The sequence below is a fragment of the Punctularia strigosozonata genome (genome assembly GCF_000264995.1).
Source record: "Punctularia strigosozonata HHB-11173 SS5 unplaced genomic scaffold PUNSTscaffold_23, whole genome shotgun sequence".
In the NCBI taxonomy this organism is placed as follows: Eukaryota; Fungi; Basidiomycota; class Agaricomycetes; order Corticiales; family Punctulariaceae; genus Punctularia; species Punctularia strigosozonata.
Genome location: NW_006767455.1, coordinates 166,290 through 191,578, shown reverse-complemented (window position 1 = coordinate 191,578; position 25,289 = coordinate 166,290). Strand labels below are relative to the sequence as shown.

General features: G+C 57.4%; 8 protein-coding genes across 8 annotated transcripts; 6 read left to right on the top strand and 2 right to left on the bottom strand.

The window, feature by feature from the left end:
- Positions 1 to 464: 464 nt before the first annotated feature.
- PUNSTDRAFT_56114 (uncharacterized protein) lies at positions 465 to 2,150 on the top strand. Its single transcript, XM_007389089.1, has 5 exons — positions 465 to 1,063; positions 1,113 to 1,250; positions 1,304 to 1,413; positions 1,481 to 1,942; positions 1,999 to 2,150. The coding sequence occupies exon 1, from the start codon at positions 828 to 830 to the stop codon at positions 1,029 to 1,031; it is 204 nt and encodes a 67-aa protein (XP_007389151.1). The 5' UTR covers positions 465 to 827; the 3' UTR covers positions 1,032 to 1,063; positions 1,113 to 1,250; positions 1,304 to 1,413; positions 1,481 to 1,942; positions 1,999 to 2,150.
- A 331-nt stretch (positions 2,151 to 2,481) lies between these two features.
- Positions 2,482 to 5,668, bottom strand: PUNSTDRAFT_77829 (WD40 repeat-like protein; the record flags this gene model as incomplete). Its single annotated transcript, XM_007389088.1, has 10 exons — positions 2,482 to 3,288; positions 3,462 to 3,744; positions 3,782 to 4,005; positions 4,074 to 4,320; positions 4,382 to 4,591; positions 4,646 to 4,794; positions 5,295 to 5,339; positions 5,393 to 5,445; positions 5,493 to 5,572; positions 5,631 to 5,668. Coding segments are annotated over 10 exons (2,136 nt in total), but the record flags the coding sequence as incomplete, so codon positions are not given.
- Positions 5,669 to 7,285: 1,617 nt separating this feature from the next.
- PUNSTDRAFT_139376 (uncharacterized protein) lies at positions 7,286 to 8,590 on the top strand (the record flags this gene model as incomplete). Its single annotated transcript, XM_007389087.1, has 1 exon — positions 7,286 to 8,590. One exon carries the CDS (start codon positions 7,286 to 7,288, stop codon positions 8,588 to 8,590), a length of 1,305 nt encoding a protein of 434 aa, XP_007389149.1.
- A 150-nt stretch (positions 8,591 to 8,740) lies between these two features.
- PUNSTDRAFT_109272 (uncharacterized protein) lies at positions 8,741 to 10,187 on the bottom strand. The gene is made up of 5 exons (XM_007389086.1): positions 9,839 to 10,187; positions 9,747 to 9,781; positions 9,675 to 9,695; positions 9,538 to 9,621; positions 8,741 to 9,356 (listed from the first exon to the last, which is right to left on the bottom strand). The coding sequence occupies exons 1-5, from the start codon at positions 10,011 to 10,013 to the stop codon at positions 8,871 to 8,873; spliced, it is 801 nt and encodes a 266-aa protein (XP_007389148.1). The 5' UTR covers positions 10,014 to 10,187; the 3' UTR covers positions 8,741 to 8,870.
- A 1,664-nt stretch (positions 10,188 to 11,851) lies between these two features.
- PUNSTDRAFT_109270 (calcium-transporting ATPase) lies at positions 11,852 to 15,656 on the top strand. Its single transcript, XM_007389085.1, has 11 exons — positions 11,852 to 12,138; positions 12,194 to 12,435; positions 12,487 to 12,759; positions 12,812 to 13,273; positions 13,329 to 13,514; positions 13,567 to 14,370; positions 14,429 to 14,621; positions 14,676 to 14,992; positions 15,053 to 15,304; positions 15,377 to 15,478; positions 15,534 to 15,656. The coding sequence occupies exons 1-11, from the start codon at positions 12,018 to 12,020 to the stop codon at positions 15,573 to 15,575; spliced, it is 2,994 nt and encodes a 997-aa protein (XP_007389147.1). The 5' UTR covers positions 11,852 to 12,017; the 3' UTR covers positions 15,576 to 15,656.
- Positions 15,657 to 15,787: 131 nt separating this feature from the next.
- PUNSTDRAFT_123226 (uncharacterized protein) lies at positions 15,788 to 18,357 on the top strand. The gene is made up of 6 exons (XM_007389084.1): positions 15,788 to 16,287; positions 16,374 to 16,574; positions 16,636 to 16,735; positions 16,810 to 17,096; positions 17,155 to 18,018; positions 18,097 to 18,357. Exons 1-5 carry the CDS (start codon positions 15,898 to 15,900, stop codon positions 17,965 to 17,967), a joined length of 1,791 nt encoding a protein of 596 aa, XP_007389146.1. The 5' UTR covers positions 15,788 to 15,897; the 3' UTR covers positions 17,968 to 18,018; positions 18,097 to 18,357.
- A 664-nt stretch (positions 18,358 to 19,021) lies between these two features.
- Positions 19,022 to 20,222, top strand: PUNSTDRAFT_116932 (uncharacterized protein; the record flags this gene model as incomplete). The annotated part of the gene is made up of 2 exons (XM_007389083.1): positions 19,022 to 19,776; positions 19,838 to 20,222. 2 exons carry the CDS (start codon positions 19,022 to 19,024, stop codon positions 20,220 to 20,222), a joined length of 1,140 nt encoding a protein of 379 aa, XP_007389145.1.
- A 945-nt stretch (positions 20,223 to 21,167) lies between these two features.
- On the top strand, positions 21,168 to 23,378 carry PUNSTDRAFT_146967 (WD40 repeat-like protein; the record flags this gene model as incomplete). The annotated part of the gene is made up of 5 exons (XM_007389082.1): positions 21,168 to 21,218; positions 21,409 to 21,710; positions 21,766 to 22,141; positions 22,203 to 22,528; positions 22,600 to 23,378. The coding sequence occupies exons 4-5, from the start codon at positions 22,318 to 22,320 to the stop codon at positions 23,376 to 23,378; spliced, it is 990 nt and encodes a 329-aa protein (XP_007389144.1). The 5' UTR covers positions 21,168 to 21,218; positions 21,409 to 21,710; positions 21,766 to 22,141; positions 22,203 to 22,317.
- Between the last annotated feature and the right edge of the window lie 1,911 nt (positions 23,379 to 25,289).

Genomic DNA, 25,289 nt, shown 5'->3' with positions numbered 1-25,289 from the left:
TGTTCAATGGCGCCTCGTCGAAAGCTGTCGCAAAGTTCATTCTGCTGGAGCTCCGGTTTCGGTCATCGTAGGTGAGCGTCACCGCGCTATACCCGGGGTAGTCGAACCAGCTAGGTATTTGAGGAAGGGTCCCGAGCATGGTGAGTGGTGTCTGAGCCTGTAACTTCAACACGCAACCAAAGGGCAGAAAGAGGAGAAGCAAATAAACAAAAGTTGACCCAGGTAAGCGGCCGGTAAGTTCAACGTTCAACACTCAGGTTTCGAGGAATCCACGATTCCCTTACTGAAGCGCGCCGAAAGCCTCGCGGGCGGCCATGGGATGCAGGGCACTGGCCGCTCACTTTGGGACCCCGATGGTGCGACTTCGTGAAGACAGGCCTAGCGAGACATCAGGAGGACACGTATGTTCACGAGAGAACCGACTACAGAGCTGCTAGACGGAGATTGTATGAAAGAAAAGCGCTGAGAGCGCAACGATCTCGTCGAGGTGAGCAAGTGTGGGCCGGGAGATGCCGGCGTTGCAGCGGATCGGAGCAGCAACGTCGCCCTCGGATCTCTGCATGCGTACTTACGGTGCGCTCTAGTCTCGAGCAGACGTTTGGGTGGTAGCTGGGAAACCCGCACGTCGCGTCGCATCAACGTCAAAAAAAAGTGTCATGCGAGCTACCACCCAAACACGATCCCGACGTCATCGTCATCTCCCTCTTCGTCTATGGCCACTCCATGTCTCCCCACCGTCCCACTGCGCTTAACGTCTCAACGCGGGCCCTGTATCCGCATCACTGCCGATGCCCGGTGAGGCGTAGGTCACTTGTCCGCGCCCACGTATGCCCAAGTCGTTTGCCGCTCAAGGCCAACCAAGTACTCCGTCCGCGTCGGGCCTGCCCGACTCCTCGCAACCCCAGTGTCTGATTCGCTGGAGGTCATGCATCAAACCCTGTCAAGACTCCGACGACGACACATCTCTCTCGCTTTGTACGAACCCATCTGCTGATGTTCCTGCTGCCTGGAAGTTCTATCATGACGGATGAACCACGAGAGATACTCGTCTGGGCTATCCAACGTATGTGAGCGCCCCCGATGTCTGCATCGTCTTCCGACCTCATCCACAGTCGCGGTGAATGAGTCGAGTAGCAGCTCAAGAAGTGTTGCCGGCATCCGGTAGCGCTCCTAATTCGAAGTCGTTGGCGAACACTGCATAGCACCTCATGAGCGCGTCGTCGCTTTTGGTTCGGACATGCGTGCCCGAGGTGCGTTGCAATACATCTTCGACGCTTCGAGCGCGATCTCACATATGCGCCAGTGCCACGATTCCCCGCATCTCATGAACGACGACGGGATTTCAAACCCGAGATGCAGAGGAGGCACCGTATGGCCGGTTACACTCATGATACCTCCGCGTACTCAACACTGGTACGGTCTCGCCCAATGTCCGGTATCTGTGTGGATGCTCATGCGTAGCATGTTGCGACCCCACCAGAGCTCAAGCCGTGCTACACTAGTCACGCTGAAACGTATCCGTGTCAGAAAATGCCCTCATCATGTCCAAGGGCATGAAAACACGAATTGAACAAGGCCGTCACCATGTGCATGTGCCAGTCAACATCGATTCAACGGCGATGCGGCACCGTCGGTCCTCCGAGGCTCTGACGGGCAACGCTGTGCGTCTGACTTTGCTCCCCTGCGCGGACTATCGATCGCAATGGCACCTACTTGGCCGCAGCTCATCCCCAATCTGTGCACGCAGTGCGCCGTCGCGACCACCTTCCGGGTGTTGAACGTGCGAGATGGAGTAGAACGGGGCGAGGTAGCTGGGAGGAGGGCGGATGGACGATGAACATCAGAGATGCGCACGTCGAAGACGCTTTGAAATACAGAGATCCTCGCGATGGGAGCACTCTGATCGCAAGATGGGGGTGGGATCGAAGACGATATGCATGAGGTGAGCTTACATTGACGTCGTGCGCTAGTGTTCACCATTGATATTGCTCTCCTCAGGACCGCGCTGCAACTCGTTGGACGTACCTTTGCTCGATGGATATGAGAAACACGGCTGTGCGGGGGCGTTCTTTCCTCGGCACCCCGGTTAACCGCCAGTCATATTTGTACTTCCCCATCATGTCCAATTCAAAGAATAATACACTGTCGACTCTGGGGCGACCGCTACTTGCACGATGTGTGATACATAAGGTTATCGCTTCAACGAACGCGCATCGGTAAACCAAGGGAAAACAAACGGCCTACGCGACGTGTTGCGTCTATGTACAACTTGGAAGAGGCCCACAGCAGCCGATACGGGCCAAAGGCCTTCGCGGCGCCATCCAAACTTCGGGGAATGTCCAAGGTGGTACGGTGACTGGAGGGATGTCGGATCGTGGATGATCACGACTTCATGCGCATACATCTAGTCCATTATTCGACGCTGTCCGTCGCCATCGGCCCGTCAGGTAGGTCCGTACGGAGCCAGCGCGGAATACGCACCTAGCAAACAATCCCATTCTGACATCCCAAACCAGCCCAACCGATCTCCGTGTCCCATATTTTCACCCTGTTGTCGACGCCGCCCGAGACGACGCGCTTTCCGTCGGGCGAGAACGCAACGGAGATGACCCCACCGTGAGCTTCCCAAGGCCCCGCCGCGGTGTGTCCCGTCTGCGCGTCCCATATCCGTATCGTGCCGTCGGCGGAGCCCGAGATGATGTGCTTGCCATCCGGCGAGAATGCCACGGATGGGACGCCTTTTCCGTGCCCATGCAATGGCCCCAGCACAGTCCGTCTCGTCTGAGCGTCCCAGATCCGGATCGTGTTGTCACTGGACCCCGAGACGATGCGCGCGCCATCGGGGGAATATGCGACCGAGAAAACGTAGCTATCGTGGCCTCGCAGCGGGTCCCCGACTGGCTGGCCTGTCTCGGCGTCCCAGAGTCGAATCGTGCTGTCTTCGGATCCAGAGGCGACGTGCCTCCCATCCGGTGAAAATGCGACACTCCAAACCCAGTCAGAGTGACCCCGTAAAGGCTTGCCGATGGCCTGTCCCGTCTGCGCGTCCCAGAGTCGGAGTGTCTTGTCCCATGCGCCCGAGACGATGCGGTCGCCATCGGGTGAGAATGCGACACACGTAACCAGCCACGTATGCCCTTCGAGCGGCTGCCCGATCGGCTGCCCTGTCTGCACGTCCCACAGTCGCACGGTTTTGTCCCATGAGGCCGAGGCAAGGCGCTTTCCATCGGGGGAAAATGACACGGAGTTGACCCCATTAGTGTGCCCCCGTAAAGGCTCGCGGATTTCCTTTCCGGTGTCCGCGTTCCAAATCCGGATCGTGTTATCCCGAGAGCCCGACGCGATTTGCGAGCCATCCGAAGAGAACGCAACGGACATCACATGATCCTCGTGCCCTTCCATAGCGATGACCTGTCCTGCAAGCCCGTGAGGATGCTATGCTATCCACGGAGTGGCGAAACTCTCTTACTGTCACGGAACACCTTCAGGAGATGATTTGCAGCGGACATTTTCTCGGGGGTATTTCGTTCAATCATGTCTACTATACGCCGTAGCTTGGATACTGCGCGCGTCTGTGCATGAGGCACCAAGTGAAACGCTGTCATTGCCATCGCAACGCTTGTGAGCAGGTTTGTTTGCATTTCTCTATCTTCGCGTCCGTATTCTCGTTCAAGCGCGGCGAGCAATACTGTACAGGAGTTTGGGTAGTCGATAATGAGCTGTCGTCCATGATCTGACCGATTCCTTTATTATTGTTTTTAAACTAGAAGAAAACAATCACTTACCTGACGAAGGCAGATCCGCCAGCCGCTGTATTTGCCTCTCGGTAAGAGTGCCACTTTCTTTAAGAGCGCCGATGATTGCACGGGCGGAGACGTAGGTGTCTTCTTCTATCCTCCCTTTGAACTTCAGCTCGTCAAAATTCCAGCCTACCGGGTAGGTAGGTGGGAGCCGAGCCCGAGGTGTGTAGGTCTCCCCGACGTCGGAGACAGACTCGTGTATGAGCTGATCCTCCATCACCTGCCGAGGTGCCGCGAGATGAGGCGGCCTGCGTGGCATGAGTGGAAATTTACGATATCGGAAGCCAAAGGGCGAACTTGCCATCTCTTTGTGCTCTCCGCGTCTTCGTACGATAGTCGCTTGATCGGCAGGGAAGCCAGGAACCACCAGAACCAGTTCATAGACTTGGTCAGTTGTGACGGGTACCACTTGCCCCTATCGGCTTTCATCCGAAGCCCCCATAGCGTGGCTTCGGACGTCATCCAGCGAAGCGCTGGTCCGAAACGGTCGCTCTCAAGATTCGGTAAGTTCCCTCCCCCGCTGCGACGGTTTCTGTTAGCGTCCATCGGAAGATTCCGTTCGTACGATGTATTTTGCTTACATATCTGAGTGAGAGCCTGCGAACCATACCTCTTTGACGTTGCCCTTGCTTTCCTTCGGTCCAGCTCCTCCGTTAGCGTACTCGGGCAGAAACTTGACCCGCAGTTCGTCGAGTGCCAGCGCATGTCTGAATACACAGACGTGCGACATCCCGGTGGTGGTTTCGGGTAGCGTAGGACCTCTAGCAACGCCGACGGATGATACAGTATCCCTAGGAATACCGCACTTAACAAGCGTCGCCGCGCGCACGGAAGGCGTGACCCACCATGCACCGACAAAGTGAACCTTCACGTTTTCGCGCGACAAGGTCGACTTGAAGTGTTTGCACAGGTCTTCGGGCGAAGGAGCCTCTGGTTCCCGTTCTTTCGGGGATTCGTCCCGTATGGCGCGGCCTGCACTTGCACTGCGCTCCTCCTCATGAGGAGAGCTGGCGGATGCATTACCGGCGGAGGCGGCAGCCCCCAGAAATCCCCGCTTCATGCGCTTTAGCAAGAGATGGAATGCAAATATCACGGGGATCCATTCGAGGACATCGAGAACTGCAGCGATGATCGGAATCGTCAATGCGGAGTGGAGAAATGGAGGAAGAAGAGAGACAAGAAAGTAAGGGAGTAGAGAAGCGATGCAGGGTGTGAAAGAGAGGAGGAGCAGAAGCCAGAACACGAAGGGGCGGAAGTGGGAATGGATGTTCACTACGAGAACCAGTTCAATACTTGAACTGTTACAGAAAGAAGAGAACGTACATTGTTGACTGTTGCTCTGTTCGTGAGATCTGGTCTTCTGTTGGGCGTCTTGTCCCATTGTCTTGTCAGGCTCATCATACCGCCTCTTCTCGTGTGCAGTGGCAGATTCATACAGATCGTATGCGCTGGATGGAATCAGCCTTAATCAATCTTCTATGAGTAGTGGTGTACGCACAAACGTATCTGCCTATTGTTTCCTTTCCTGAGGAGGCCAACCTCCAGGGACACCTGAGTTGCCTGTCAAGAAGATACTGAGAGCATGGACGTACCTTTTCTAACATCCCTGCGATAACACGAACTTGATAAGCGCCGCGAGAGAACCCTGCGGACAGCTCAGACGAGGTAAAAGATGTACAGCTGAGATCGTACCGAGCAGGAATATCCGATCGTCTTTCTGATAGTTTTCTGCCAGCCATTCGTAAGCCTTGAGAACAATCTCTTTGAAGTTCCTGTACGGCGTCGATACGGTCAAGGGCATGGTTCACGGATATACACGACTCTCCTTACCATGCGATGGCCATATCAATGGTATGATCGACGACTTGTGCCACGTAGCGCAGAGAGTGTCGCTCCTTGACGTAGGTGCCGATCCCACTATCGTAGTATGCGAGTTGCTTGTTGTCTTCAACGAGGCGACTGTACAGCTCTACCACATTCGTGTTCTACAAGAGCAACAGGTTATTACCAAGAAGTCGACGGCTGTGACAACATTCTGGCCTTTATGCCGAATTGATTCGCCGTTCCGTCGATGCACACGATGAGATTCCGGCCGGTATTCGGGCAGTGACAGCTTGGTTTCCTGTTACTCTCTGCATCAGTGATCCCCGGCACCGTGTTCTCCGTTTCTTCGACAACTGGAGTTGCGCTGCCGGGTGACGCCGCATTTCCTAAGGGCGACGAAGGTCCAGGACTATCGCTCGAATCCGGTGATTGGCGTGTTGGATTGTCAGACATAGGCGGTTCAGAGAACATCGCGGGATGCGAGAGGTCTTAAGGGGTTGTAGCAGGGCCCTAGGAGGCAGGGGAGGTTGGTCCGCCGGTTCGTCGATTGCAAACCATGTAGCTCGACAGCATTTTGACATGTAGAGCAGGCGGCTAAGTGTAGGCTACGGCGTGCCCTTTCTGCTGGAAAATAAGCTCGAGAACGTTGCAGGATCCAAGATCCCAAACGTGTACACGAGCTAGTCCGCATTTGAACGCGTAGAAGCACCTATTACTCACTTGCACGGCTACGTTCGCGTCCTGAGACGTGTCCCAGACAGGCTTATGGGCTAAGATACCGCCCAATGAAACCTTCCCCACCGAGCATGCAGTTCCCATGAGGCAGAAGCACGAACGCGACACCGGAGATGAGCCGGCAGCTACTGCCTTTAGATATTGACCGGTGTCGATGTAAAGTCCGTGCATTCTGAAACAGATGGAAGGGTGTTGCCGGAGACCAATATAGATGCAGACAACAGGATTGCATAGTGCAGCCGATGAAGCTTTGCAGCCGAAGCCTCATTAACTTAAGCTTGAAAGTCAAGTCCTCAAACTCGACCGAAAGCGCTGGCCAACGCCACGATCATGTGACCCATGATGCCACGTTGTGGACTGTTTGCACCTCGCCTGCCTTCCGCCCGTATACGCAAACGTCAACGGGTAACTCTTTTGCGTGCCCAAAGTCGACTGACGAATGAGTGGGTGGTTCCCATGTGGCCTCAGCATAACATAACTCATGCATCTTTCATTTTCAAGCACCTGGCCCCACGCTCGTCGCACGTATCTGCCCGTACAATGACGGTCAGGAAGTGATCGACGCAGAGATCGAAACCTTGCTGCGACAACTTGAGAGTCTTCAAGAACACACGGCAAGTGAGCCATCGCTCGACAACACAAGGCCGCAATGCCGTACCAGCGACCTACTAGAACGAGTGCGATGTCTTCACGAGCGCCGCAACTACTTGTCCCCCGTTCATAGGCTCCCACCAGAAGTCCTATCCTCTATATTCTGCATGATTGTGTTCGAAGAGTTGTGGTTCCTGTCTTTCCCTCAAAGCCATTCATTTGTGGGAGTCTGTCGACGCTGGCGACAGGTCGCGTTGGGCGCCGCTATTCTCTGGACGGAGGTTCCCCGTCTCTCTCGGGAGCTGACGGAGATCTTCCTATCGAGGGCGAAGTCCATGACACTTTATATAGGAATCAGCCCTCCTCTGAGCATATGTGGCAGGCCTACGGCGGATGCTCGAAGCACGGCTTTACGGAATTTGGACCGCGCGGAGAGGCTCATCTTCCACGGGTACGAAAAAGATCGGAGCGACGAGGTGCATCTTTCGCGTTCAGCACCAAAGCTGGTCCGCTGCGTCGTGGATCTCGAAGGAGGGCGCGTCCCGCACAATTTCTTGGGTTTATATACCCCGCAGTTACGCAGCCTAGAACTGTCGAACACCCGGTTCGATTGGGACATGATTAGCTGCAAATCGCTCGTTGGAGGCCTGACGCTGTTGAAGCTGGAGAAGCTGCCTAAGGCTTGTTGTCCTAGTGCACGGGAACTCACGGCAGCTCTCATGTCTATGCCCGTCCTCCGTGAACTCAAGATTGACGTGTATCGGTATTCCGGCGATGACACGCCGCGCCCGGTCGTTACGGACGGGCCCATCGGGGTAGTGGCGCTAGAGCAACTTGTTTCTTTGTCGATCACGGGCCCGCGCTGGTTGCAGATTCAGACATGGCTGGCTCATATGAAAGTCGCCCGAACGGCCTGGCTGGTATTAAAACCGAACCCCTTCCAATTTGACGTGGTCGATCCTTCTGCGTTGATCGCTTTTCTGGAAGACAACGTGATATTCGGGGGCGAAGAGGGCGCGGCCGTGCATCGTCTGGTGTTACACGTGTCCTACACCGCTGTGAACAGGCTCGATGCGGATCGGAAAAGGGATCCGGGCGGGGACTGGCCATATTTGCTCCATCTCGAAGGCTGGTTCGACACCGATCGCACCCTCCGGGCTCTTTACAAGATGCGCTACGACGCGATGGAATTCCTGGAGCTCAGCTTGCCGCCTTACTTCAATCCTTTGCACATTCGGCACATCCTTCACCGTTCCCCCAACTTACGTGAGCTCCATCTCCGAGGTCTTGAAACGTGCAACGTGGTCATGCCCTTCCTCACCGTCGGCACGGGCGAGGATTCAGACGGGTCATCGTCGGACATGCCGCTCCCGGCCCTTGGACGTATACAGCTGACCGTGCCACAATACGAACGAGAGGAACCCCACCAGGGCTGCCTGGACCTCCTCGTGGCTCGATTTCACGCGTCCGGTCCAGCATTCGAGCTCGTCCTCCAAGGTGTTCAGCACTTGCCACGACGGGAGTTGCGTAGGGTCCGCCGAGCGGTCGGCGACGCGGAGATGCTGTATATGCGGAACAGCGGCACCCTGTACGTTAGGAAAGGGGATTGTGCATTGCTCCCCCAAGACCTCGCTTACTAGACTACTGCCTATCGGGGTAAATTTTCGATCATGATAATAGATGTCTACAACTTCAGATTTCTATATGGCGCACTCCGGTGTTCGAGCCTTTTCCTGGCCCATAACTGAACGCGATGCAAGCTAACCGACGAACATTTTGTGTGCATATATGCGCATTACTGGAGTATGTATCCGATTACAATAAATAAGTACTTTCGCGATGCGACCGCCCAACGATGGATCTAGCGACCGACCGAACCGAGATCCCGTCGGGTAAGTGAGGGACACGCAGGGTCGCTGCTCACTGCTGAGCGCCAGCCGCAGACACGAGGAATCCGCCGAGCGCCATCATCGCCTCATTGAACAGCTCGAGCTGGCCAACATCCGTACCGGTGGGCAACGCCTCAATCGCACTGCTGGTCGGGCTCGGCTCCGCGCTGGACGACGGCATACTCTCGACCAACGAAGTGGTGCTCGCAATGGCCTCCGAGGACGAGGTCGTCGTCGTCTCGGGGGTGAAGGTCGACGAGGACGAGGTCTTGTGCGTTTTGCTGGAGGTCGTGGTCGGCGGGGGAGGCTCGCTGGTTGAGGTGGTGCTTGGCGGGGGCGGCTCCGAGGTCGTGGTCGGCGTCGGCTTGGGCGAGTGCGTGGTGGAGGTGCTGCTCGGCGCCGGGTCCGAGCCAGAGCCGAAGTTCCAGGAGCCGTAGATGACGCCTGCGCTTTGGTCCGCGAAGAAAGAAAAGAGCCCAGGGGATAGGTCAAGGCCGCCGTACGGGCATCCTGGGCACTGTTGCGTATATGCGCGCACGTGGGCGATTATGGATCACGGATGGAGGACGAGCACAGCATCATGGGCGGCGACGAGCGCGACGGGTGGTGAGAGTTTGCGGAGGTGACAGTGAGAAAGAAACGGAGGCGCAGTGGTAATGAGCTTAGGTTGCGTGCAGACGGCGGGCGAAGCGACAGACCTCGTCAGTGATTTGGGCTTGGGTAGTCTTGCCGTTCGCGGTGATGGTGATCATGTCAAAGCAGTTTCCCCCGCTGCCGTATTGCTATGGGTGGGTCAGAAATGCTCAGGAGCGTCCGAAGAAAGAGGAGCGCATACCTGCGAGTTGAGGGCCACAATCTAGGAGGAGGATGAGCACGGCGCTAGACCGGATAAACGGCAGCAACGTACGAAGTCAGCGTCAGTGTTGGTCTTGCCGCATGCGCCTATGAAGAGCCATATGAGCATCTTCGTAACGGAAATAACAAGATGGAGCATCGTACCGAGTCCGGTCTCGTAGAATGTGAAGCGAGCGTTGATGAAGCGCTTGGTCAAACGCGCGCTTTGCTGAGAGAGGCTCCTGGAGCGGCGGTGGCCACGCGCTTCGTGCGCGTTCTCCGCGGATGCGAACGCGCCCAAAAGCGCCACGACGAGGAGGCCGGCGGTGAAGGTGCGCATTGTGGTCGGTCGAATCGGTGAGGACTAGAGTAGTAGGACTATGTGACGAGTGATACTGTTTGTATACGCAAGAAAGCGAGAAAGCGGTGATGAGAACAATGAGCGACGGTGAGAGAGAGGGGATGAGCGAAAGCGTCGACAACGGACGAGGACAAGGAACGACGGCGGTGTTTCACTTCGCTAAACAAACACGGCCAAGAGGAAAATAGGGTCCAAAAAACGCGGGGGCGGCGAGGCAGAAGCGAGTGACGGTCAACGTCAAAGGCTCCCCCGGACGTCACGCGGGTCTCAGAAATACGGATCAGGAAGGCAACCGGACAGATCGGGAAAGAAATCTGGGCAACCGCCGCTTCGATCACGGGTAGAAGCGCATCGCTCTCGACGCGTCTATTTTCGTCACGTACGGCTCTGTATCATATATGTCACATCGTAGAGGATCAAATGTCTGGTCAACGTTTCGACTATGAAGGAAAGCTTGTCATTCTGTGCGTGATGAACGAAGGGGGGAATTAGGCTGCCAGGCGAACATTCGGCATCACGAATCATGAGAACGCGTACAGAGCACCGCCGAACGCTCCCCACGAGGAGCGCGCAACGTCGAGCAATAGGGAAGCGCGCCAATTGTGACTGGAATGTTGTTCGCAGGACAGACAGCGAGAGTAAGCCGCCCGCAACGAGCTGAGTTCTGGCCCGGATAGAGTATGTATCAGAGATTCACATCTGCGTTGTCGGTGAAGCACCGCTAAGAGTGCACCGGCACCAACAACACGGTTGCATCGTTCTGAAGCCATCCCGGTGTTTTCGCATACCTCGCCGGTATGGCCCCTAACATCGCCGAAGAGTAGAAGCCCCAGGAAATCCTACACAAGCAGCGATTGGGAATTCAGCGATGAATGCAGCCCTTTCAGTGATTGCTGCAACTCACAAGTCAATAGACGAGCCTGCGAAGTGATATAGACAGCCTGGAGAGTGTTGCGGTTGAGATTTTGTTGATACAACGGCAAGGGCACGAATGAATCACGAGTATAAAGAACTGGAGTACTACATCTTTGGTTGTAACACACCGCTGCAACTTGAGAGCGTCATGTGAAAGACATTCATCGATCATGCGTCGGCGGTACGATACGCCAATAGCCGAGTAACGGCGATTCTGAGCCCCGGAGCAGCAAGGAGAGGAGTTGCCATCCGAAATTGAGCTATTTGAGTGACAACGAGGACCAGGAACTGCAAATAAGCGATATCAGATTGGCACACGTCGCTGTAGCACCTATCTTATCTCATTGGTGGGATAAGCAAACGTGCCATCTTCTCATACTTATGGACAACGCTGAGAGACGGGTCCATTGAAGCGGTCTGGATCTTCCGCAACCCCGGATCTTCTACTGCACCTCAGGCCGATACTGAAAACGCCACGTTACTCGCAGTATTGAATACAATTGTCCCAGCGCTTTCGACGTGGTGATTCTGAAGCGTATCCCGGATGAGGCGGTCGGACCTTTGGACATGAAGATGCATTCATCCTATCGTCCAGCTATAGGCTGTTGCCCCGACTCTTCGCGCTTTTCCTCTCGGCGCTTCTAGGACATTCCATGGGCCTGTGCGAAGTTTCCCGGAGGTGTAGGCAGTCGTCCATGCAAGCCGGTAAAGCTCTGAGAGAAAGAAAGCAAGCTCTGTGTTTTGATTGGCTGTGAACGCCTAAAAAGCGACATCCAATACCCACCGGGCGTTCGCAAGCCTCGGCGAGCGTGGAAGGCAAAGCACAGGGACGCCTCCCCCACGTGCGAGCGACCACGTCAGCTTCTTTCCCACGCTCCTACATTTCAGGTCCACTTCCAGCTCGGCCGGTGGTGCTGGCTGTAAACCCGCCTTCCAACGGCTCTCTTCTCGTTTTCATTGCCCGCTTTCTCGTCCCGCACGAGCGCTGGGATAACGCCAACATCTCTCTCTCTGGTCCAACACACAACTGTCGTTGTTCGCGTTTTGGTATAACGTTAGTCGTCAAGGATGATTGAAGCTCCGTGGACGCAGACCCCACAAGCGATCCTTGGGTACTTTGATGTGGATCCGTATAATGGCTTGAGCGAAGGGCAGGTGGAGAAGCACGCGGAGAAGTATGGCAGGAACGGTCAGTCTCTCCTTGCATTGTTGTTGCGTGATTCGGAGGAACTGAGTATACACAGAGCTCCCCGAGGACCCGCCGACTCCGCTTTGGGAGCTCATCCTAGAGCAATTCAAGGACCAGCTTGTGCTGATTCTTCTCGCTTCTGCTGTGGTCTCTTTTGTCCTCGCGCTCCTCGAGGAGCGTGCAGAGGACTCGTCAATCATGGGCGCCTTCGTCGAACCGCTCGTCATTCTCTTGATTTTGGCTGCGAACGCGACTGTTGGCGTCATTCAGGAAACGAATGCGGAGAAGGCTATTGACGTGAGTCAAGATTTTTATCAGTTATAGTCGCGAAGCTGATGATGTCTGCAGGCGCTGAAGGAATACTCCCCCGACGAAGCTAAGGTTCTTCGTCACGGCAAGGTAGTGAAGATTCACGCTGAAGAGCTCGTCCCCGGAGACATCATTAGCATCGCGGTTGGAGACAAGATTCCGGCGGATTGCCGTCTTCTCTCCATCTCGTCCAGCAGCTTCCGTGTCGATCAGGCCATTCTCACCGGCGAGAGCCAGAGTGTCAGCAAGTACGTAGACGTCGTCCCCGACGCCAAGGCCGTCAAGCAGGACATGACCAACATGATCTTCGCTGTACGTCTGTCCCACCTCTCCTTGCCGTCTCCTCGCTCACATGTAACCGCAGGGCACGACGGTCGTCAATGGCACCGCTCAAGCCGTCGTCGTCTACACCGGCGAACGCACCGCCATGGGCGACATTCACAAGTCGATCTCGTCCCAGATCTCGGAGAAGACGCCGCTGAAGCGCAAGCTTGACGACTTTGGGGACATGCTCGCCAAGGTCATCTCCGTCATCTGCGTCCTCGTCTGGGCCGTCAACTTCCGCCACTTCTGGGACCCTGCCCACGGCGGCGCGCTCAAGGGCGCGGTGTACTACTTCAAGATCGCCGTCGCACTCGCCGTCGCGGCGATCCCCGAGGGGCTGGCCGCCGTCATCACCGCTTGCCTCGCGCTCGGGACGAAGAAGATGGCGCAGAAGAACGCGATCGTGCGCAACTTGCCGAGCGTGGAGACCCTTGGGTGCACGAACGTGATCTGCTCGGACAAGACTGGCACATTGACCACCAACCAGATGAGCGTGTCTAGGGTATGTTTTCCATCACTATACCAGTTCTGGTTCACAAATTGACGTTGAACTGTAGTTTTTGACCATCGACGCCAGCGGAAGCCCACAGGAGTTCACCGTTGAGGGCACGACGTTTGCGCCTCATGGGTCGGTGAACTCTGCTGGTGGCAAAGAGGTGTCTGCTGAACTCCGGTCAGAGCCTATTCAGCGCTTGGCTGAGATTAGCTCCATTTGCAACGATGCCAAGATTGTGTACAACACTGTAAGGCGTCTCATCAAAGGTCCCATTATCCAGACTGATATGCGATCCATAGGAGAAGGGCATTTACTCGAATATTGGCGAACCCACCGAGGCGGCCCTCAAGGTGCTCGCGGAGAAGCTCCCCTGTCCGGACGCTGAACTCGCCAAGAACCTGTCTTCGCTCCCCCCCGCCGACCGTGCCAACGCCGTAAACCAGTGCTACGAGCGCGCGCTTCCTCGCCTGCTCACCTTCGAGTTCTCCCGCGACAGGAAGATGATGTCCGTCCTCGTCAAGCGAGGCGCGTCCGGCTCGCTCTTCGTCAAGGGCGCACCCGAGTCCGTGCTCGACCGTTGCACGTCCGCGCTCGTCAACGGCCGGACGGTACCGATGACACCTGCCCTCCGCGACCAGATCATGTCTCGCACGCTCGCGTACGCCAACCTTGGTCTTCGGACGCTTGCCCTCGCCTACACGGATGTTGCGGACCCCAACGCGGAGACGTTCCGGGTAGAGAACACGACGGACTACGCGCGGTTCGAGAGCGAGCTCGTGTTCGTGTCCGTCGTCGGTATGCTTGACCCGCCCCGGCCGGAGGTGCGCGAGGCGGTGGCGAACTGCAAGGCGGCGGGTATCCGCGTTATTTGCATCACGGGCGACAACAAGGTCACGGCGGAGACGATCTGCCGCCAGATCGGGATCTTCGGCGAGGACGAGGATCTGACGGGAAAGAGTTACACCGGGCGCGAGCTCGATGCGTTGAGCCCGGAGGAAAAGCTGGAGGCGGTCACGAGGGCGAGCTTGTTTAGCCGGACGGAACCGGGGCATAAGAGCCAGTTGGTGGATCTGCTGCAGAGCCAGGGGCTTGTCGTGGCGATGGTGAGTTGGCAAGCACCTAGAAGTTGTCGGACGATCGCGCTGACCGGTGGATTTCTAGACCGGCGACGGTGTTAATGATGCGCCGGCTTTGAAGAAGGCGGACATCGGTGTGGCGATGGGCAGCGGAACAGACGTCGCGAAGCTGGCTGCTGACATGGTGCTCGCGGACTCGAACTTTGCAACAATAGAGCAGGCCGTCGAAGAGGGCCGATTAATCTACAATAACACGAAGCAATTCATCCGCTATCTTAGTATGTTCTCGATCTTGTCACCTTCCCGGCACTCGAGTCTGACTTGTTAAACAGTTTCATCCAATATCGGCGAGGTTGTCAGCATTTTCCTCACGGTGCTCTTGGGCATGCCCGAGGCGCTCATTCCGGTGCAACTTCTCTGGGTCAACTTGGTCACGGACAGTCTGCCTGCGACCGCGTTGGGCTTCAACCCGCCCGACCACTCGATCATGCGTGTTCCGCCACGGAACAGCCGCGAGCCATTGGTTGGCCGGTGGCTGTTCTTCCGCTACATGGTCATCGGCACGTATGTCGGATGCGCGACCGTCTTCGGTTACGCTTGGTGGTTCATCTTCTACGAAGGTGGCCCGCAGATCTCGTTCTATCAGCTCGTGCGTCGGCTGCCTTTTCTCCTCATGTGGGCGCCTCACTTACCAAGGTCCATTGTTCAGACTCACTTCCACAAGTGCTCGGCACTGTTCCCCGAAATCGGCTGCGAGATGTTCACGAACATCATGGCGCACCGGGCGACGACGATGAGCTTGTCGATCCTCGTGACGATCGAGATGTTCAACGCGATGAACTCGTTATCGGAGAACGAGAGCTTGCTCAGGTTACCAGTTTGGCGGAACAAGTTCCTCGTGGGTGCCATCGCGTTAAGCATGGCGTTGCACGTGGCCATCCTCTATATTCCGTTCTTCACGGTACGTCCTCGGTCTCTTTGACGACTCCTCGGAGAAATACGCAGCGAAGCTGACGACCGTGCTGCGCATCAGGCCCTGTTCCAGATCACGCCGCTCAACTGGACGGAGTGGAAGGCTGTCCTGTTGATCAGCGCGCCGGTGCTGCTGATCGATGAGGTCCTCAAGTTTGTAACGGTGAGCATGGCACGTTTTTCTGGGTTAGAGACGCGCGTGCTGACTTGTGAATCAGGGGACGTTCATCGAACCGCCGACGAAGGTCAAGATCGACTAGATGTGTAGATTAATCTGTAGTTGGAGTATACGACGAGCCATGTACCTTCTTGCGTCAAAAATGCATATACCAGGGAAACGCAAAGAGTTCGCAGCAGGACACAGAGCTGAGTGAACGCGTTTGCCTTTACCCCGACGATTGCCGAAAGTGGCAGCAGGGGCATGGGGTGAAGTCATCAGCCTCACACGGCTATCCACTGCCTTCCTTGCTGACCACTCGCCTCGCGCGAGACTGCCTCCTCCTCGGAGTCCAGCACACATCCATCCGTCCTTTCTCTTTCGACCACACCTTCGTCAAACCGCAACGCTCACACGCTCTCGCCATGGGCAACAGCTCCTCCACGGGCCGCGGCCACCAGGAGGAGACCGTCGACTTTGGCTTCCTCACCCCGCAGGTGTACACCGGCCAGCGCGACTGGAACCAGGCCGTCGTCGCGCAGGCGATCGTCGAGCGCCGGCTCGCGCCGTTCTATCGCCCGCTGGAGGATTACGAAGAGAGCTGGGACGAGGAGCAGATCATGGCCGCCAGGAAGGAGCCCCCGCCCGAGCTCGCCGAGGGCGCGGGCGAAGGCTCGAGCGGCCACGCGCACCGCGCGGAGAGTGTCAACAGCAGGACGCACGGGAAGCGGTCGAGTCATTCGGGAAAGGAGCCCAGTCGGCATCCGGAGGCGGCCATCTATAGAGGCGCCGTCGAGTGTCCGATCTGTTTCCTGGCGAGTACACTCACACCGTCGCTCTTTTTTGGGCCAGGATTGTCGTGCTCATGATGCGATCCGATTGGTTCCGTTCCTTTGTGCAGTACTATCCGCCGAACATCAACTATTCGCGCTGCTGTGAGCAGCCTATATGCACCGAATGCTTCGTTCAGATCAAGAGGGCCGAGCCGACGCCGCAGCACCTCGAATCGGAGCCTGCCGCATGTCCATATTGCGTTCAAGAAAACTTTGGCGTCGTGTATACTCCACCGAAGTGGCGGGCGGGCATCGGGAGTGAAGGAGCGGTACGTCTATCTACTGTTCATGCCATTGCCTCTCTCAACTCAACAATCGCGCTTATACCAGATGCCGCCGTCGCCGGGTATGCAAGTCTCGCCGTCCAATCCACCACCGACACGGAGAAGAAAGAGTTTCGGCGCGAACGACCCGGAAGTAGTTACTATAGGTGCGCGTCGCTCATTGCCTTCCCTCACCGACCGCAACGTCGCTCAACAACCTTCTTTCATCGCCTTTTAACAGATTACATCCGTCCCGACTGGGAGCAGAAGCTGGCGGCGGTGAAGGCAGCGGTGGCTCGCCGTGCAGCGCGGCGGATCATCATGCGCCAGGTCGGGGATCGACTCATCCCTGTGGGCGTTACCAGCGGACGCGTGCATCTCTTGCCGGAAGGAGCGGAGGGCGCGCTGGGTCAGGGCGATGGCGAGGGTGGCGGGGGTTCGAGTGGCGGGAGGCGGTCGAGGAGACGGGGCCAAGGAAATCCTGGTCTTGGCGAGTTCTTGGGGCTGGGCGGACAAGATATCGAGGAGGTTGGTGTGCAATCATATTTCGAGGATGCTACGGATGCTGACAGGCTACGGGTTATAGCTTATGATAATGGAGGCGATGCGGCTCTCGTTAATAGAGGAGGAGGAGCGGCAGAGGAAAGAGCGGGAGAAGAAGGCCAAGGAGGAAGCCGAGCAAGCGAAGAACGGCGCGTCGGCGGCGGCGTCAGCATCTACGTCAGCGGGCGAAAGCAGCGCCGCTACCACTGCTCCTCGGGCAGGAACGAGCAACCTTCCGACACTGACCATTCCCGGCACGTCCGCGTCATCGTCAGGAAGGACCTCCCTGGATGCGACGGAGGAAAGGCGGCGATCGCTCACGCCGACCGAGACCACTCCGGCATCGGGCAAGCGGCACCGTTTCTCGGCGTCGTTGTCGAGACTACGCGGCAGGTCGCCGTCGCCGCCGAGAGGATCGTCGGTCAGTGCGGCGTTCAGGAACGTGGGCGCGACTGCCGCGGCGGTGGGTACGCCGTCGCCAGCGTCGGAGCGTGCGCCGGGCGGGAGCGGGACGCAGACGCCGAGGGCGAGTGCACCCGGGACCGCGACGCCGACAGAGGAGAGTGCGGGCGCCGCGCTCTCTGTTCCGGTCGTCGTTGCTCCCGACGCCGACGCCGAGGGATCTGGGAGCAGCGCGCCTGCGACCGCAGATGCGGGTCTGCCGGTGCCCGCGCCCCCGAGGCCAGTGCACGCAGAGTCCTTCGCATCGTCGGTCGCCTCTGTCGACTCGGCGCGGGCGGAGACGTACGATCGGCTCGGGTCAGACGACGAGGGCGAGTCGGTGGCGCGCGTGCCGCTGCTGGGAGCGGATACGGTCGAGAGCCCGACATCGGGGTTGGGACCGTCTGCGCGTTGACGCATCTTCTAGTCTGGCGCTGCCGGGAGTGTCGGTTTACGTGTTCTTTTCGTGAGTGCTGTGCGGCTGGCTGTCTTGGCCGCGTTTCTTTCGTTCCGCGTGTGCTCATTTTGGACTACGATTTCACAGGTAGAGTGCAGCAGCTGCCTGGATCGCCCATGACGTCTTCTCGTGAATCGAAAGAGGTCCCACCCCCTCATGCCTTCATGGCGTTCTGTTTGGGCTGCAGGTAGAGTGGAGCCGTCGGCCGCGCTGTTGATGTCCATGCTGTTGTCGAGTATGTGATCGGGGGAAGGTTATGTCCAGATACGGTTCTTGTACAGCGGTTTTTATCACAGTATGAACGATTTCGCGGCACTCAGAGTATCGCCATTACTCTCGTTGACATCCTGTTGCCGTGCCGTCGAGAGTGGTGACGGGTTCGCTCGTGCTCGTGGGTGTTCTGGCATGATGGCCAAGTATATCGCGGGGATATGGGATTATGATCCACCCCTGAAGCGGTTCCTTGATATACGTCCGTCGCCATAACAGCGACGACGAGCGGACAGGATGCCCGTCTACCGAGCGCGCGCCGATATCATTTCATTTAGTCGGTGCGAGCGGTCGGCGGCGGCCCGATCGCGTTATAACCTCGGGCCCTTCGGTCGGCGCGCGCACGCCCTTCTCCTTCCCTGTCCTCTTTCCCTCTCTGGCTCGCACAATTGCTGTATTCGACAGCCTTGCGGCCTCCACGCGGCCGGCTCGAGGTGCGGCCTTGCGGGAGCCTGTCTGGGCCCCCTGAGCAGCTTTCCGCGCGATCCCCTATCTATAGTAGCCATCTGCCCAGGACGACTCAGCTGGTAACCCGCCCTCCTTCTCCCCGCTCTCTCATTTCGCACCTCTAGAGCCCCTTCGCCCGCCCGCCCCCCTCCTTATCGGTACTAGCACCATTAGCGTAGGTGAGCGTCTGCATATCCGTGCGAAGGGGTCGTCGGGCGCTGAATCGTGCTACAGCAGACTCCTGAGGGGTCGAGGAACAATATACATTATGCAGTCTCATGGAACGGTGCCCACGATGTCGCGGAGCTCGTCGTTCGACGTGGTGTCACTCTCGAGCGCAGGAGAGTCGTTCGACTGTATCTCCCAGGACGGGCTCTTCTCGGACGAAGAGGAGGAGCGGATCGTGTACCCCAAGGCGTCCGGCGAAGAGCGTGCGCTCGTGTGGGCCGAGGACGAAGAGGACGATCTCGTCGTCCTGGACCCTCTCGGCGCATCCGTCCCCGTCGCGTCTTCGACGCCCGCCGACCTCGAGCTCACCCCCGCGATCTCGTCCCTGACTCTGCACGAAGACCCCACGCCGGCGCTCGATATCGCTCGGCCGGTCCCCGCGCCTTCTCTCGATGGCACTGCTGCCCCAATCACGCCCCAGCCTGCCCCTGTGAAGAAGCCTGGCAAGCGTGCCCGTAGGAGGGCCCGCGCCGCGCAGGCCGCTGCGGCGTCCGCATCCGTCGCGACGCCGGCATCGGCCAAGGCAGCTAAACGCAAGGCGAAGAGGAAGGCGAAGAAAGCGAAGAAGGCCAAGGCGAAAGCCAAGTCACCCGCCACCGCGCCTTCCACTGCGACCGCGACCGCCGGCGCGGCCTCCACAGTCGTAGCCGCACCCGCGAAAGCGAAGTCGAAAGCGAGCAAGCGTAAGAAGCAGGCCCCGAAGGCTGCGGCTCCTGCTGCTAGTATCGTTGTCGGGTTCGGCACTCGCCCACTCGTCGAGGAGGAGGACGGCAAGGCCACGAGCAGCAAATTCTACGAAGAAGCCGTCCGATATATCACGAGGTGTGCACGCTCTCTCTATCCAATACTACTTGCTGTACTGACTACCATCAACCGAAACCAGTTTCCTCAAGGACCCCCTCGGGGCAGATGCATCCTCCCGGCTCGCCTTCCTGCAAGCCCTCATCATCGAACTCGGGCTCTACACTCCTCCCCCGACCGTCTCCTCCTCCGTGCCCACCTCATCTCATACCCCACTCTTTACGCACATCCCCGACCTACCTCGGAGCCTGACCGCCGCGACCGCGCTCCTCAAGTCGTCCGTCTTTCTCAACGTGCGCGACTACCTCGCCCTTCGCGACCGCGGCCTGTCCGCGCTCCGCGCCGCGATGCACCCCAGCCGCGCTGCGCTCCGGCGCGAGCTCACGAAGAACAAGGGGAAGCGCGCCGCGCTCGGGTGGGTCAAGGAGAGCGGGCTCGGCGTGCTGCTCGTCTCGACGTGGCACTGATCTCCCTCCCTGTCGATCCGGTGAATGGAATGCCATCTTTGTGCCGTCTCTCGGGTTTGATTATCCCCTATCCTCGTCTGAACGCTCTCGCTCCTTTATCGTCCGACTCCCGCTCCCGGCTATAATGCAATCCCAATGTACGCTGTCTGTCTCTGGCCCGTCGATAAGTAGATCGTCACCTATATTTGAGTATTCCGTTGCTTCTCCCTCCGTTCTATGTGCACCTTGTACTATACTCATTTGGCTGACCAGAGTGTCGGTCGTCGCTCTGTCTACCACTATCGATATCGACATGCCTTGACGAGAGATAGATCCGCTCGCGGACTACAGAGTATTAGGATGGTTTGGGAACAGCATCCTCGATGGACTAAGCAACATAGGTAGATGTTGATCGTCGGCTGAGGCGGGGGGTGCCATGACCGGCGCGATCTCGCAACAGGCTGAGAGGCGGGTTCATTCAAGTGGAGATGCCTTGGCCGGCGCGGTAAGTGCGAGACGCGACGATGACGTCGGGATCGTCGGTCGCACGGCGGGAAACAGGCTGAATCTGGGCAAAATATACATATTTCTGACATATATCTGCATCCTTGAGATAATCCTGTCATAACTTCAGACTACATAGCTTAGCTGCAGATATGTCAGTAACAACCATAGTTATCATACAGTATCTTTGTTATATGTTTCCCTCAGATTCCAGGGATTTCCCGCCGTGTCGCCTTGGCCCTGCGCCGACTTCGCTTTGACACGACTCAGTACTGGCTTCCCATCTGCACTCGGAGTCAGCTCACAAACTCGGGGCGTCGCTTGCGCTTAACCTTGGAGCAGATCACCTCCGTCAGCTCAGCCCTCTTCTGACTCTCGACCTCGACAAGTCTCGGCTCTTCCGGCACAACCTATCGACATTTCTGGGCGAGCATCCCGTATGCAAGCACAGACGTAGGACTCGCCGGAGACCTCGCCTTCATCGGGACCACCACTTCCAAGCCCGATTATCCGGTAAGTACTACGCCGTCTTATGCTTCATGCGGCCCGAGAGGTTGTTGGTGCAGAATCTGCTGGGGGAAGCGCGGTGTCCCCGAAACCTCGGCGGATGATCGTGTTTGGCGCCTGCTCGGGTTGACCGCCTGTTTTTGGCGGTCACCAAATGCGTGTCATGAGTCATACTAACCTGTTGAGGCGCGCATAGGAGCTCGGAGAATCCTGGCATATCGACCGTCCCGCGGCAATCCTTGATTCACGGCGCAACACGGATCTCAAGTCAACTGTGGCAACCCCCGCGGCCGTGTCTATCCTCCCGTGACGAGAGGCTTCAGCTGAAGCCCTTCCTCTGCCTCGGGCCACACTTCCATCACGCAGACTCGAGAACGACATCCACCTCACGCGTTCCCAAGCCCCGCCTATGGCTGTGCCCATGCATGGCACAGGAGAGCCGCAGGCCCCTTGACACCTCAATCATACTGCCGGGGAAGTCGCTGCAGGTCGTCGTTGGTACGCCTGCCATCCTCGCCCTTAGACATTTTGATCTCTAAGCCAACAAAAGCAGCGCTTTGGAAGTTCGTGCTCTCGGGAGGCGGCACGACGACCAATATTGGTCCGTGTAAGCTCTCTGATTGTTCACTCGAGAGCGTATGCGCATGGCCGTCTGAACTATGCAGGATCTCGCGAGGTACAAGTTCCTGTCAGGCACGGATAGATTGCGGTTCGACTTCGTGAAGAAGGCGCATTCCCATTAGGGTACTTCAACCTATTTGTTGACCGATATACGAAGGTGCTGGTCCCAAGCGAGGGCGGTGTTGGCGACCGTGGCAGAGAAGGCGCAGGAGGGCGCGAGGTGAAAGTCGCTTGAGGATGCGAGGATATGGGAGAGCAACAAACGGGCGCAATACAGGGCCAGGGACGACGGAAGGAGGCTGAGCGGAGTGAGTATCTTCACCCTATCCTCCCTCAGTCAATGATGACAAGATCGGGCTTTCGTGGTAGTCACATTCGCCAAAATTGATCAGCATGATCAAGCGATCTTACATATCATCGAGTTCACGGCAACAGACGCACCCGCCGAATTGCCGCCGCCCATGAGCGTACAAGAGGTTGAGCTATGGCGGTATCGTCAGCTGGCGCCGGCACGGGCGAAGATGAAATGCAGCAGGACAACGACGAAGATTCGGACGAGGAGAGGAGGACGCGGGAAGAGGAGGAGGAGGAGGAGGAGGGAAGAGAGGGAGCAGATGCGGGACGTCGAAAGGGCGAGGGCGATCCAGGCGAGCTCGCTTGGCGCAGGTGGGCCGATGAAGATCGAAACAGACTATGTACCAAAACGTACGTGCATCTCCTCTATGCGTATATGCGCGCGTATCTCTTATTCTATGCGTGCATATAGTGGGCGCAAAAGCCAAGGCATCTGCTACCACGAGCTGTACAAAATGTCGCCAGCAGATCCCCGTTGACGAACTCACGGAGCACATGCGCATCGAGCTGCTCGATCCGCGTTGGAAGTTGCAGCGAGACGCGCTTGAGGCTTGCAAGGCGCAGACGCCCGAGCTGCAGCGCGGCGCGAACGTGGTCTCTCCGCTCAAAACGCTCGCGCGCACGCCTGTGGATGTCTTCGGAGCCGCCCCCACTTTGGGACGTTCAATGGTGCGAGTAGTTCGTGAGCCATTGCGAGGACACCCGAACTGGGTCCGGACCGTGGCTTTCTCGCCCGACGGGAAGCATATCGCCTCTGGATCGAGCGACGTGACGATCCGACCTTGGGACGCCGAGACAGGCAAGCCAGTCGGAGAGCCACTGCTAGGCCACGATCATTGGGTTCGGTCTGTTGCCTATTCCCCGGACGACACGCGCATGGTTTCCGGATTCCAGGGTAAGAACATCCGGGTCTGGGACGCGCAGACGAGACAGACGGTGTTGGGGCCGTTGCGAGAGCACAGACGCGAGGTCTTTAGCGTTTCTTTGTCACCGGATGGCCAGAACATCGTCTCCGGTTCCTTCGGGGGCATGATCCGAATATGGGATGCGCACTCGGAACAGACTGTGGCGGGATCGTTCGTGGGGAGCAGCAACAGCGTATGGTCTGTTGTGTTCTCGCCCGATGGCAAGCGCGTCGTTTCTGGCGGTGAAGACGGTTTGGTAAAGGTTTGGGACGCGGAGAACGATTAGGCCGATCGGGCGTGCTCGACATGGTCACTCCGTTTTTGGCGCGTACCCACTTTTGCCATTCATGAATATGCCTGACATGATTACGGGACCTAAAGCTTATGACGGTGCCACGATGCCTCAACCACGCGTCCTCGGTGCCCGCTCGGCCTGACAGTCTTGACCGCTTGGAGAGTCGCTGCAGGTTTGTCAGGGATCTGCCTACCACCTTCGGCCTATGACTCTTTTCGATCCTAAGCTAACAAACCTAGCGCTCTCATAGGTCTCCGTTTCGGGGGACACACCCACCTGCTCGGGTGAGCTGTCGGATTGTCCACCCGAGAGCGCACTAGGCCATTTACTATGTCTGCGAGATCTCACTGAGCATAACTTCTTGGCCGGCCCAGACTCAGCGCGGACACTCACCGTTAGGCAAGCGGTACGAGATCAACGACGGACGGCAAAACCTTCGTCGACGTGAGTCAATCCGCGAGGCTCACCTGTCCCACTGCATATTCGGTATCCACTGGTTTGACGAGGAGTCTGAGAGAGTGTTGCTGCTTCACAATTTCGTAGCATGTACCGCACCCGTCGCTTCAATTACGTAGTACTGGTACACAATAACGCCGTAAGATTGGGCGATGAAAATGGATACGTGAATGTATATGTTACCATACGTCTTATGAACGCGAAGTACAGATTTCAGTCCCACAGGACTGCGCCGCTGTTTGTGAATTCGATGAGGATGGACAATCGCGAGGCATATTTGCCGAAGCAATTAGCTGGATGGAGGGAAGGCGGCGGAACATAGTATTAGGAAGCGTTCACCTTCATGACCCTATCGCGACCGTGCGCTGCGGGCGCGGATTCAGCGCTGCAGTACCCGGAGAATGAACGGACTGGGACTGCTTCGGGGTACATAGTTCGACATCGTTCAGTCCTCAGAGGTTCTTGCTCCTAGAGGTGTGGACAAGCGCGATTCAATGAGAATCGTGTCGTGGCGTCCGTCCAATCTCAGCGAGCATCTCGTCGCTGCCACCGCCTGTGCTTCTCCATCATTGCGGCATGCAGGGTCCGTCTTCTGGTCCAGGGCTGTTGCAGCGGAGTGCGGTCAGAGCGACCAGTCAATCTCCTCGTGCTTCATGTATGTGAATGGGGTGAGCACGAGGTGGCACCAATCCATTGAAGATAGACGTCAGAGTGCACTAATTGCGGACGGTTCTGGTCAGGAAGAATGCACAAAGCGTGGTACGTACGACAGTATGTGGTACGTGAGCACCGACGATGTTGCAAGTTTCGCCGTTGCCGGCGTCTTGCCGCTGCATTACGTTGATGACGGACAAAAAGGATGGTTTCCGGCAGCAACAGGCGATAAGGTGTGAGCGGGAGGGCACAAATGACCAACGTTGCAAGTGTGCCATCAGGGATACGACGAGGCCGGAAGTTCGCGCCACCCAACACGTTCATAGGCGCATAGGCGCCCATCTCACGCATTCGGCGTTCTTCTTGACTATGGCCATGGCTCATTCGCGACGTTACCGTGAACGCTCTGTCAACAGCTCCCACCTACGCAATGCGCATACGTGACATATGTAAAGCGACTCGGAAGCATAGGGACGCGGCCATCGAAGAGCGATGCAACCTCGACCCGCGAGACGACCTACTTGAACGAACTCATTGAGATGTTCTGGAGATCATCAAGACCATTGCGGAAGTCCGACTAAGACTAACGCGGTGGCTTCGCACGTCTTTCGAAGTTTTCGCCGGGATCGATCATCCACCGTGAGGCACGTACAAGTCATATTGAACCTTGCTGCGATGCTTCTCCATCGCAAGCCTCGTGGATTGCGTGCCCTTGCATGCATGAGAAAAGGACCCGCGAGGGCATCGCATGCGCATTTTTAGCGGTCTTGTATTGCTTGCATCTGGCCGCCA